Source organism: Tachyglossus aculeatus, chromosome 1, assembly GCF_015852505.1.
Source record: "Tachyglossus aculeatus isolate mTacAcu1 chromosome 1, mTacAcu1.pri, whole genome shotgun sequence".
Taxonomy (NCBI): Eukaryota; Metazoa; Chordata; class Mammalia; order Monotremata; family Tachyglossidae; genus Tachyglossus; species Tachyglossus aculeatus.
The window spans coordinates 147,099,130-147,112,717 of NC_052066.1; the positions used below are offsets into that span (position 1 = coordinate 147,099,130).

At 46.0% G+C, this 13,588-nt stretch overlaps 1 protein-coding gene across 3 annotated transcripts in view; it reads right to left on the reverse strand.

Moving 5' to 3' along the window:
* Positions 1-2,379: 2,379 nt before the first annotated feature.
* Positions 2,380-13,588, reverse strand: part of WDR20 (WD repeat domain 20) — a 97,945-nt gene continuing 86,736 nt past the window's right edge. The window contains exons 4-5 of one of the 3 annotated variants that reach the window (XM_038742873.1): positions 11,394-11,464; positions 8,311-8,687 (exon numbers count right to left, since the gene is read on the reverse strand). In XM_038742873.1, coding sequence (XP_038598801.1) covers positions 8,639-8,687; positions 11,394-11,464 — 120 coding nt within the window. In that variant the 3' untranslated portion in view covers positions 8,311-8,638. Of the gene's footprint in view, positions 3,251-8,310; positions 8,688-11,393; positions 11,465-13,588 lie in introns of those variants that run through there. The other 2 variants (XM_038743259.1, XM_038743241.1) reach the window with 2 other exon arrangements.

Consider the following 13,588-nt stretch of genomic DNA (forward strand, 5'->3'; position numbering starts at 1 on the left):
GGACAACAATGGCAGGGAAGGGGATAACTGCTCCAGGGGACAAAGTTATAAGCATAGGACCAGAGATCACCCAGACAGGGGCCAGAGATATTCTCAGCGATGCTGTCACAAGTCTGGCCTAGGCAGCCTCTCTTCCCCAAGACGCTCTGGGCATGTTACTCCCCTCCTCAAAAATCTCCAGTGGCTACCAATCAATCTGCGCATCAGGCACAAACTCCTCACCCTGGGCTTCAAGGCTGTCCATCCCCTCGCCCCCTCCTACCTCACCTCCCTTCTCTCCTTCTCCAGCCCAGCCCGCAGCCTCCGCTCCTCCGCCGCTAATCTCCTCACCGTACCTCACTCTCGCCTGTCCCGCCATCGACCCCCGGCCCACGTCATCCCCCGGGCCCGGAATGCCCCCAATCCCTCTGCCCATCCGCCAAGCTCGCTCTCTTCCTCCCTTCAAGGCCCTGCTGAGAGCTCACCTCCTCCAGGAGGCCTTCCCACACTGAGCCCCTTCCTTCCTCTCCCCCTCGTCCCCCTCTCCATCCCCCCCATCCTACCTCCTTCCCTTCCCCACAGCACCTGTATATATGTATATATGTTTGTACATATTTATTACTCTATTTTACTTGTACATATCTATTCTATTTATTTTATTTTGTTAGTATGTTTGGTTTTGTTCTCTGTCTCCCCCCTTTTAGACTGTGAGCCCACTGTTGGGTAGGGACTGTCTCTATATGTTGCCAGTTTGTACTTCCCAAGCGCTTAGTGCAGTGCTCTGCACATAGTAAGCGCTCAATAAATACGATTGATGATGATGATGATGAAGACGTTTCCTACCTGAAGGGGGGAAAATGCAACCTAGAATTCATTTCGTGTGAAAAATCACTGGACAGGCCCACTAAACCTGGGATGTAACTGAAGCTGCTCTCTGAGAAAGGGGCGTTCCCCGTCTTTTGAAAAAGGTTTCAGCGTTGATTTCAACCTAGTCAAGCCTGAAATTATCAACTCTTAACTGCAATCCAGTCATTAGGTGAAACCTCTATCATTGCTCATCATCATCATCAATCATCATCACCAGGAACTCCCTCCCACCAATGACCAAAAAGGTGGGACAGTTTTCCAAATTTTTCTTTATGGTATTAGCTATATAAGTGTTTACTATGGGCCAAGCACTGTACTATCCACTGGGGTAGGCACAAGATAATCAGTTTGGACAGAGAATATCCCGTATGAGGCTGTCTTAATCCCCATTTTCCAGATGAGGTGACTGAGGTACAGCGTGGCTCAGTGGAAAGAGCATGGGCTTTGGAGTCAGAGGTCATGGGTTCAAGTCCCTGCTCCGCCAACTGTCAGCTGTGTGACTTTGGGCAAGTCACTTCACTTCTCCGGGCCTCAGTTCCCTCATCTGTAAAATGGGGATGAAGACTGGGAGCCCCCTGTGGGACAACCTGATCACCTTGTAACCTCCCCAGCACTTAGAACAGTGTTTTGCATATAGTAAGCGCTTAATAAATACCATTATTATTATTATTACAAGGAAGTGAAGTGACTTGCCCAAGGTCACACAGCAGACCAGTGGCAGAGTGGGGATTAGAACCCAGGTCCCCTGATTCCCAGGCCCATGCTCTTTCCACTAGGCAATGCTGCTTAATTAAATTATTTTGAATTACTGCTCCATGTTTTAGATCATCACAAGAGACACCCAATTGGGTGATTGATTTCTGGAGAAACAGGGGTCTGCTTGAGTTCTGGACATTTGATTAAGCTATAGAAATTATATAAATGGAAGGGGCTAGTTTTGGGGAGAAGACTGCATGAAAATAATTTGTCAAGTGGCTTCACCTAAAGTAGAAAAAAGCTCACCTTATGTTTTCCCATCAAAACCATCCATAGCTTTTTTTTAAAAAAAATCCTCAATTATATTGCGTGTCTATTTTTAGTTACAACTGTTCCCCAAAATAAATTTACCAAACACATTTTCTTTCCAATTTTAGAGCACACAGAACAAAGTTATATAGTTAAGCAAAAAGCAGGTTGGTTTGGTTTTGGCCTATGATAATTATATACAGTTGTCTTGTTACTTTATAAGGGGGAAAATGAGCATTTTTCCCCATTATCCCCTCATTGCCTCACCAGGAACGGAGTATGGACTCACCCAGCGGGAATGTTGATTTGTTTTTCACAGATTGGGTCTCAGCATGCTGAAAATTGGAGGTAAATTCAGAATATGATCTTTCATTCATTAGCCACGATAAATCTCGTATTCTTGAGTTGGAGGACAAAGGAATGTGGTGTACAAGGAATAAAATTGTTCTGTACCAAATATTTAATTCAACAAAAGACTAATTACATCAAAACTGAGCCAATTTAAACAAAGTAAACAAACTGCATATTCAAGATAGTTTAATATTAACGTTTTTCTGAATTAGAAATATCGCTTTCTTAAATGACGATGAAAATCACTAGTGAAATTTCCATTTTCCCCGATCACTGAGTTACATTATATATACATATAATACAGAGCTGATTGCAATTGGAAAGAACAATATTAAAATAAATGTTTAATAGATACAAAGGATATCTTTTTCTCCACAACATAGCTTTTCCGGGAGTCTGTACACCCATATTTAAAGTAATTTTCTACTAGCGTTGAAACTATTTAAGTGCAAATAATTTTTCTTTTATAAATCTATGATTGCAGCATCCATCTTCCTGATCTACAGGTTTTAAGTCAAAAAAGTAATGACCGTCTCCAGAAGTGCGTTCCAGGCTGTCTTCCAACCACCTCAGGTAAAAAAAAAAATCAGTGCAAAACATACCGGAGCGAAGGGCTATTTTGGAGCAATTGAACTTCGTGTGGGAGGTTTTGTTCAACATACTTTATTTTTACACTATATATAGGTGTGTTTCTGTTTTTACATTGAACTCGGTAAAAAATGAAGAAACACGGTTTCTTAATTTCACTGCAACACCGAGAGAAGCGTTTTTTTTTTTTAAAAAAAGGGAAACTCTTCTTGGGTGAACAGCTCAGAAGTCAGCACTGAATACAGACCGATTATTACATCATTCTTCTGATAATATCAGGGCTCTGATTCCCAGATTGGCGGTCGGCCAGTTTAGAATTTGTGACGCTCTGTGGCTGAAGGACTCCCGGTTCCACTGTCATTACTTCATCTGCTGGCCAACTTTCAGCCCAGCGCGAGTGGGATGGCTATACTACAGTTCCACTTGGAGCACTGGCCTGGTTTGGGGATGACAATACACCCTGCAAACAAAGCAATCTGCATTAATCCAGCAAAAGTACCTGACTGTTAAAGCAAAGTAACACTTCAGTCGTTTCCAGCACCGGGATCGATCGGCAGGTTTGGGTGGAAAGCATTATATTTGACCCGCTTTATTTGCACCACGTTAAAGCCCTACCCCAGTCCTGACCACAGCGACAACTTCCCGTGCCGGCCCCTTTACAGACACAATTCCCGAATGAGAGGGAATTGAGATCAAGTGGCTGTACGGTTTTAATACAAGGGGGGCTGTTGCCAGCAGGGAGAGAGGGTAGCTTTCTCTCCTTAGGAAACAAATGACCTCTTTCACACTCGAGTGGCTTGGTGGAAAGCTGAAAGAGCACGTTTGACTTGTGAATCCCTATGTGGGGGGGAGGAACTTCCACCTCAGGAGGAAATACATCATTGCCGGGTTCTCAGATCGTGCCCGTTTTCCTTTGCTTGGACAACCGGACTGGCATTTGTAGGAAGAGGAGCCCCCGCGGCATTCGGTTAAAGCGCCTTAAAGGAGCTGTTTTCTGTCCTCGGTTCCCTAATTAGCCGCACCTGAAAGCCGGATGCTAGGAGCAAGGAAAGGAGGGCAGGGATCGGGATCATCAATCGTATTTCTTGAGCGCTTACTATGTGCAGAGCACATAGAGCAATGCTAAAACCTAGCAGTGACATCACAGTGAGAGAGAGGTGTGCCCGCTTGGTTATGAAAACACAGGGTGGAAGTGGAGGGGAGGGAGAGAGGGGAAGGGGCATTTGTGGAAATTTAATTAATCCAAGGAGCAGAAATTCAAACCCCTGCAACAGCAGGGAGAGAATGGGAAAAAAGAGCAGTCAGTAATTTAAGCCAACCTGGGAAGGTTGGAGGAGGAGGGCATCATTGAAGTTAGTCACATCAGTATTCAATTTCCTCGGCTAAAGGGTTAATTTACGAAAGCCCAAACGGTTAGTCTCCTACATAGAAAAAAGCACTACAGTTCATTTGCATTTACAGGTTATTTTGGTCACTGAATAGTTTACAACCCCACTCAGTAGGAATTTTTAAATGTGGATAGACAATGTAGGAACACTGCAAAAGTAATTATTTTAAGAGTACTGTTCACAGATTTCCAAGCTTAACGTATGCCAGATATAACGTTCTCGTGCTTGAGATCTGTCAGGGCTACAATCAGAGCCAGTAAGGTCTGAAACCACATCCTTGTGGAGCCTCAACCAGGCTGATCAACCAACTTGCAATTTTCTTGCTATACAGAATCCAACTTTTTTTTTCTTGGAAGGGATTTTATTTACAAACAGCCTTACCTTAGGTTCCTGTAACTTAGATCCATCAATCTAGACAGGGGCAGGCAGCAGCTGCCCTAGGGAGAATTTGACATCTCAAAGAACCTAGAGGAGCTCTTTTTCCTTATTTCTTCCCAGAGGACCCTTCCAAAAAAAGATAAAAAGGAGACCTAGTCTAATGGCTGAAGCCCTGAGCGCCAGTTTAAGTCCCTCTGCTTTGAACTCACAACCTTCACTCAGGATGCCGATGTCGCACACGATGCCGTTACCCGGCCAACTTGCCGCGGACCCCTCCAACTCAGTGTGAGGAAGCAGCTTTTGGTGGCTCTCTTACTGCAAAGCACCCAGAACACTTTGTCACTTTTCTAGATAGCGTGTTCATCTTACAAAGCAGGGGAGAAGGCTAACAACACCCTACAGAGGCAACGAACTGCTGCTTCTAGTCACAGAAATGGAGGGCAGACTGTAAAATCACCCCCTCAAAAGCCTCCACCAAGCCTGAGGTTCGGAACCGGTGCTCATTTTGAAAATTTCCGCAACAGGTAGCGCCTACGGTTACCGTGGGGGATTCTGTTTCAGAGCCCTAATAAAACTGCTCTGACTTCTCACCTTTAATAGCCTGCAGTGGGGTTTTAAACCAGGGAGAAAGGCATGGAGGTCAATTTGCTTTTCAGGCACAGGGATTATCGTCACGGGGCCGATGTCAAATCACAAGATCCAAATTCCAACCTTCAGGAAAGGCAGTTTTCTTGGAAAGGGGAGAGCTTGTCAATCTCCTCAAATTCCATTTTCCCCTGTGGACTGTACGGAGAGATGGGCCACACCTTTCCTCCCCCATTTCGTTATCCTCCCACCCACACAATGAGTTGGTAAAGAGCTTTAAGATGAGGCGCAATCACCTGTCGCCCAGAAATGGCATGAGTGGAAAGGCCACGGACCTCTCGTGAAGAAAGGACCAACGAATGAGGTAGTCCGCAGTCTCCGAGCTCCTTGGTGAATGTTCGCAGCCTACGCCAAGGGTTCAAATACCCTCACTGATTGAGGCTTGGGGGAAAAGAGGGACTTTGCTGCAGGCAAAGGCACACACCCCCTTGGCTAGAGGGTCTCACCTGCCTGGAAACAAACTCTTTCTTCTCAGGAACTCAAAAGCACGTTCTGTCTGCCTGTGGTTATCTGGCAGTAGTGTTGTGGCCTGGATAAACTGAATAGGTGAAGCAGCGGAAGCAGCGTGGCTCTGTGGAAAGGGCCCGGGCTTTGGAGTCAGAGGTCATGGGTTCAAATCCCGGCTCCGCCACTTGTCGGCTGTGTGACTTTGGGCAAGTCACTTAACTTCTCTGGGCCTCAGTTACCTCATCTGTAAAATGGGGATTAAGACCGTGAGCCCCGCGTGGGACAACCTGATCACCTTGTAAACTCCCCAGCGCTTAGAACAGTGCTTTGCACATAGTAAGCGCTTAATAAATGTCATTATTATTATTATTAATAGTTAAGCCAGGTCAGAGGTCTATCTGTAATTTCCTTATTTATACTGATGCCTATCTCCCCATCTAGATTATAAGGTCATTGTGGGCAGGGAATGTCTTATTTTGTTGTATTGTACTCTCCCAAGTGCTTAGTACAGTGCTCTACACACAGTAAGCGCTCAATAAATGCAACTGGCTGACTCTATTGGAGAAATGAGGATTTACGTGTCTCTATATGTTGCCAACTTGTACTTCCCAAGCGCTTAGTCCAGTGCTCTGCACACAGTAAGCGCTCAATAAATACGACTGATTGATTAAGCTGCCCTGCTCCTGGCCTGCATGCTGTCTACTGTGCATGTAGGCTTGTCGAGCGGTTCTCCGTGTCTGAGAAAATAATTACTTGGCGAGAGGGTTTCAGGGTCATGGGAGGAAATCCAAATGCCCGGGGCCGCACCTATCCACAAACTCACATTGTTGCTATTATTAGCTAACGGTTCACTAAATCCAAGTTAGCCGGACTCATCCCAGAGAATACCGGATGCCGCTGGCTCCCTTTGGCTATTTTGATTCCACCAGAGAGCAGAAGGGAAGAAAGCTCAAGGCAGTCACGCTATAGTCTGAGGTTGATTAGTGCTTAATTAAGGCCTTTTGAGGACTCTGCAGCTCAACTGATGTAACTCCTGTTTCAATCCGACAATCAAGGGTTGGTGACCCAGTGAATAAACTAGAATTTCAAATAAGAATTAAGACTGCAGAAAAGGTAAGACGCTAGGCCGAGTATTTTTAAGGAGTTCAAATCTCAGGCAATCGCCACACAAATGTAAACACGGCCTGAAATATTAGCAAAGGTCTGGGAATAATAATAATAATAATAACGGCATTTGTTAAGCGCTTACTATGTGCCAAGCACTGTTTGAAGCGCTGGGGGGATACAAGGTGATGAGGTTGTCCCCTATGGGGCTCACAGTCTTAATCCCCATTTTCCAGATGAGGTAACTGAGGCCCACAGAAGTGACTTGCCCAAAGTCACACAGCTGACAAGGGCAGAGTCGGGATTAGAACCCATGACCTCTGACTCCCAAGCCTGTGCTCTTTCCACTGAGCCACGCTGCTTCTCTAAACTTCCCCAAATTTGAGGCTGCAAGTACCAATTTTAATAAAACTGGGAAGTCCAACTGATTAAATTTCTTTGGGACACATTCACTATAACAAGCGCTTAGTACAGTGCTCTGCACACAGTAAGTGCTCAATAAATACAACTGAATGAATAACAGCATTCTTAACACCGGGGAACAGCTGGTGAACATCTTTGCTAGCCCATAGGTTCAAATAGTAAATATAAACTGCAAAAGAACTGTTTGGTTTTTTTTTTTGAAATGTTGGTATACATTTTGTTATCTTGAAGGCCCATCTACTTTAGGAAAGGGTCATCAAAGTAAGACTGGTCAGAGGCTTTTATAATAATAATAATAATAATGATGGCATTTATTAAGCGCTTAGTATGTGCAAAGCACTGTTCTAAGCACTGGGGAGGTTACAAGGTAATCAGATTGTCCCACGGGGGGGCTCACATTCTTCATCCCCATTTTACAGATGAGGTAACTGAGGCCCAGAGAAGTGACTTGCCCGAAGTCACACAGCTGACAATTGGCGGAGCCGGGATTTGAACCCATGACCTCTTCACTGAGCCACGCTGCTTCTCTAAACCACTTTTGGTCATTAGCGGTTTAGTGGGGATGATGGAATAAAAAAAATCCTGACTGTCCTGGAAAATTCTACACATCCAAGACGCCATCAATGAGTCAGAGAAACTGGGATCTATTCTTAGCCCAGTTCTGCCACTCTGCTAGCTCCGCAGTGTGACCTTAGGCAAGTCATTTCACTTCTCTGTGCTTGTTATCTCATCTGCAAAACTGGGATTAAGACTGTGAGCCCCCTTTTAGACTGTGAGCCCACTGTTGGGTAGGGACTGTCTCTATATGTTGCCAATTTGTACTTCCCAAGCGCTTAGTACAGTGCTCTGCACATAGTAAGCACTTAATAAATACGATTGATGTTGGGTAGGGACTGTCTCTATATGTTGCCAATTTGTACTTCCCAAGCGCTTAGTACAATGCTCTGCACATAGTAAGTGCTCAATAAATACGATTGATGATGATGATGATGATGATGATGATGATGTCCTAACATGAACCGTTGTCCAACCTGATTAACTTTTACCTTCCCCAGCGGTTAGTTATAGTGCCTGACACACAGTAAACGCTTAAATACTATTAAAAAACCTGCACTGAAAAATGGCAGTTTCCACCAAAAAATACAAATGAAGAAAAGGAGCTCCCCAGAAGGAATTTCAACCAAAAAGTGTTTAGCAAATAAAGGACCTACTAAAAAAAGAGAAGAGAAGAGACTGCTGCTCACGTTCCTACAGTTTGTTTTTTATTCATTTTAGAACAGATGATTGGTCCAGAGCTTTGGCAATGCAACTCAAGCTTTTCTCTCTCCTCCTATCTGGAGCCTGAATGGAGGTCCGTCTATGCTCAGTTTATGAAGTTTGTATCTTTGAAGCCGATTGAATATAACCTGATCGGAAAGCAGGAAACAGAACGGCGCTCCTTTTCCCGCAGAATCGAAAATTCTTTACTCTGTGTCTGAGGTGAGCCATGAGAACTCCGGGAAAAGTTTCTGCCTGCGGGTCGAAAGAAGATATGCTGCAGCACTCAAACCCCTCTGAGTCAAGCACTACACTAAATTCCCCCTGTGACTCTAAAGCATACACAATGCCAGGACCAAAAAAAAAAAAAAAAAAATCCATCCCAAAACATGGAAATTAAGGAGAAATGTTAAAAACTGGGACAAGGGCCCAGGTGTTACGCGGTCCTGGAGCAGAGCATCACCCAGGAGTGCTAGGGTGACCACCAGTCTATAATTGACTTTTTCTGCTAATATTCCAAGTGAATCCCAATTCCAGGAGTTTACTGTGTCCCTTTCAAGAGTGGAACTGAGCAAAACTTCTAGCTCCTTTAAAGGGGCTTGTTTAAAAGGAGGCCTGGGGCAAAAACTTCTACGAAGAAAGCACCGTGTGTTCCAGAAGGGAGAAGGTGACAGAGGGCTGCCGTTGAATGCTAAAACATTTCTGTTCCAATTTATCCGCAAGGCTTTACATCAGCAGAATCCCCCAATTCCCACCTCTCCGTGATCCAAACAGAGTAGTGGATACCAGGAGTCTATTTAAGGAGCTATCTTAATTCTAGACCACTAAAATCACACCTTGTGTGAGACTGGGACTATAATGACGGGACAGGCCATTTTTCTCAGAACTGCATCTATGATTTAAGATGCAAAACCAGTCTGCAACTAAAGAGATGTTCAGTATCAATCAATGGTAATAGTAATGATGTCATTCGTTAAGTGCTTACTATGTGCAGAGCACTGTTCTAAGCGCTGGGGGGGATACAAGGTGATCAAGTTGCCCCATGTGGGGCTCACAATCAATCCCCATTTTACAGGTTGAGGTAACTGAGGCTCAGAGAAGTTAAGCGACTTGCCCAAGATCACACAGCCGTCATGTGGTGGAGTCGGGATTCGAACCCATGACCTCTGACTCCAAAGCCCGTGCTCTTTTCACCGAGCCACGCTGCTTCTCACTGAGCAATGGTGTTCACTGAACACTTGGGAGAGTACAATACGAATTTGGAGAATATTCCAAATTTTCCCTGCAGCTACTGAATGGGTACAGATTGCACGTTATCATTAGCTCAAAACTTTTGTGTTGAGGGATTACCCCCATGAAACAAGAGCTAAATCAGGCAAATTTTAAGGAGAAAATTTCTTTCTCAAAGTGGATTTAAATATTTGAGTGGCTTGAGTTTGTTACATTTTGCATGTAACAGAGAGAATGTATGAAAGATTTGTACAGGTTGGCCACATATATTGGTCTTGAGGAAGTGGAGATATTTAGAATACCACTATCAGGGCTGGAAATCTGCTGGCTTTTCAGGAATTAGGTTGTTGGGACCGATCCCTTCTGGTCTAATTTTCCAGTGAGAGAGAGAGATGGAAGCAGCAGATAGGGAAACTCATTTTCCTTGAAGCAACTGTTACTTAAGAGCGTGGTGCTCTGGAAGGCAGAAAATGTCAGCTGAGGTTTCAGAGTAAAAGGAAGAAAATGAAGCAGCGTGGCTCAATGGAAAAGAGCCCGGGCTTTGGAGTCAGAGGTCATGGGTTCAAATCCCGGCTCCACCAATTGTCAGCTGTGTGACTTTGGGCAAGTCACTTAACTTCTCTGTGCCTCAGTTACCTCATCTGTAAAATGGGGATTAGACCGTGAGCCCCCCGTGGGACAACCTCATCACCTTGTAACCTCCCCAGCGCTTCGAACAGTGCTTTGCACATAGTAAGTGCTTAATAAATGCCATTATTATTAAGCGCTTAGTACAGTGCTCTGCACACAGTAAGCGCCCAATAAATACGATCGATGATGAAGAAGTTGCCTCTTCCTTCAGAGAGGCTGAGAGCCTGAATCAGACAAACCTCGCAGATCTGAGTTAGGGTGCGGAGGGTGATTCTCAGCCCAATTCCAACTGAGCCCTGACACCCAGAAGCATTATAAAAATCGAACAATGAAGGGAGAAGGGGAATTCCAGGAATTGATAAAAGGAAAGGATTCCCCAGGCTTTTTCCCTTACCTAATAACAGGAGTCCCCAGGCTAACGTTTTCCCTTACCTAATAACTTGGCTGGAGAAGGGTGTGGGTATAGGCCTGGAAACTCCTGGGTTTGCCAATCATCATCATCACCAATCGTATTTATTGAGCGCTTACTATGTGCAGAGCACTGTACTAAGCGCTTGGGAAGTACAAATTGGCAACGTATAGAGACAGTCCCTACCCAACAGTGGGCTCACAGTCTAAAAGGGGGGAGACAGAGAACAAAACCAAACATACTAACAAAATAAAATAAATAGAATAGATATGTACAAGCAGTGACCTCCACCCAGCCCCTTCCACCTGGGGCCAGATTTGGAAGACTCCCAGCAGTTGTCCAAATGGAGATGAATAAAATGAGGTATTTAAGCCGCGTGGCTCAGCGGAAAGAGCATGGGCTTTGGAGTCGGAGGTCACGGGTTGGAATCCCGGCTCCGCCACGTCTGCTGTGTGACCCTGGGCAAGTCACTTCACTTCTCTGAGCCTCGGTTACCTCACCTGTAAAATGGGCTGAGCCAATCTAAAGGCTCAGCCAAAGCACGTTCAAGTCTGCAAGTTAAGGGGCAACGGAATCTGCCTAGAAAAAGAGCTCCTGTAGAATTCGTCATTCCCCGCTTGAGGTAGGCAGCCTACCCCCGCCGCGTCTGGATCGGTGAACCTGAGTTTGAAACAGAAACGGGCATCGCTTACCAAAACCGACATTCTCCGAAGATGCGCGGGCCTGCCAGCCGTCCGCTCTCGGGTGTTTTCGGGACTCCTCCCTGCAAAAGAGCTCAAACGACCGTCCTGCTAGGAAGTACAGGAAGCCAGTCTTGGGTGGGCCTGGGTCCACCCCCACCCCTGGGTTCCTAGCCAGGCCAGCCCCCTTTCCGTCCCGTTTCAACTAGTCTTGATCAGAGAAACGTCAAAGACCCGACTTTTAAACTGGATGCAATCCCTGGATCCAGCCCCCACATTTCGGAACTAAACCCTTGTTTCCCCAAAGGCCAGACCAGATTCCCTAAGGGACGGATTTCACAGCTACCCCACGGGAAGGGCCGGGGTGGGGATGGCAAGTTTCCTGGTGGCAGGCCATGCCCAGTCAAAAGGGGGTTAATGAAGTTGAGGGGTGGCTGAAGAGCAGCCTCTTTTAAGGCGTCTCTCAAGGATGTGGTTATAAGCCAGCCGGTCTCACCCCCTTTGGGGAGAAAATGAATTTGTCGACCAGCTGCCGAGGGAGCAGACCAGGCTGACCAGCCTGTGGACCAGGGCTAAAGTCATGGCCTTTTAGACTGTGAGCCCACTGTTGGGTAGGGACTGTCTCTATATGTTGCCAATTTGTACTTCCCAAGCGCTTAGTACAGTGCTCTGCACACAGTAAGCGCGCAATAAATACGATTGATGATGATGGCTCACTTGGAGAAGGCAGGGATGCAAAATTGGAGCACATGCTCGTCACTCCATCAATGGTATTTTTTGAAGATTTACTGTGTGCAGAACACTCTACTGAGCGCTTGGGAAAGTAAAATACAACGAGGTCGGTAGACACACTCCCTGTCCACAAAGATCTTCCAGTCTACTCGCTGCTCATCCAACCCCAAAGCCACTGAACAGTCTAGTGACTGTGAGCCCACTGTTGGGTAGGGACTGTCTCTATATGTTGCCAACTTGTACTTCCCAAGCGCTTAGTACAGTGCTCTGCACAACACTCTACTGAGCGCTTGGGAAAGTAAAATACAGCGAGGTCGGTAGACACACTCCCTGTCCACAAAGATCTTCCAGTCTACTCACTGCTCATCCAACCCCAAAGCCACTGAACAGTCTAGTGACTGTGAGCCCACTGTTGGGTAGGGACCGTCTCTATATGTTGCCAACTTGTACTTCCCAAGCGCTTAGTACAGTGCTCTGCACATAGTAAGCGCTCAATAAATACGATTGATGATGGTGACTGTATATGTTGCCAACTTGTACTTCCCAAGCGCTCAGTACAGTGCTCTGCACACAGTAAGCGCTCAATAAATACGGCTGATTGATCTAGTGCCTTTCTAGTAGAAGTGGCGTGGCTCGGTGGAAAGAGCCCGGGCTTGGGAGTCAGAGGTCACGGGTTCTAATCCCAGCCCTGCCACTTGTCAGCTGGGTGACTTTGGGCAAGTCACTTCACTTCTCTGTGCCTCAGTTCTCTCATTTGTAAAATGGGGATCATGACTGTGAGCCCCAAGTGGGACAACCTAATAACCTTGTATCTATCCCAGCGCTTAGGACAGTGCTTGGCACATAAGTGCTTAACCAATACCAACATAATTATTATTAGTGGTCACAGCCCTAGCCAGGGATCTGGGTGGGGGACGGGGGGTAAGGATGGCAGGGAGGAGAGTTAGGAACAATCATCTAAAGCACCCAGGGAAAGATGCAAAGGTAAGTACCAATAAGTATTTTATCCTTAAAGATCCTGCAGAGAGGAGAGTTGGTCACCAAGACCTGAAACTCGCTGATGCAGTGGGTTGAGTCAGTCAATCGTATTTATTGGGCGCTTACTGCGTGCAGAGCACTGTACTAAGCACTTGGGAAATAGAGCAGGGGTTAAAAAAAAGATTTTCCAGGTCAGATCTTTAGATTGGCAGTGGGGGTGGGTATGGTAATGGGAAAGGACAACCTGAAAGCTGAACAAATCCCACACTGAAACACGGAGAAGGATCCTGCAAGTCTTGTCTTTTTGGCAACAGGATGAAAGGAAAGGGAAGGGGGAAGGGGGGCTGCCCTGGCAGGCATCCCTGAGTAAGACCAGAAGTTAATTCCAACTGGGTCAGGCTTCTTGTACCTCCCGGCAGGCAGCCCTCCGAGCTTTGGCGGGGACAGAAACTTGAGCGGCTCTGAAGTGGCCCTACCTCCACCCATCTTGGGAGAGT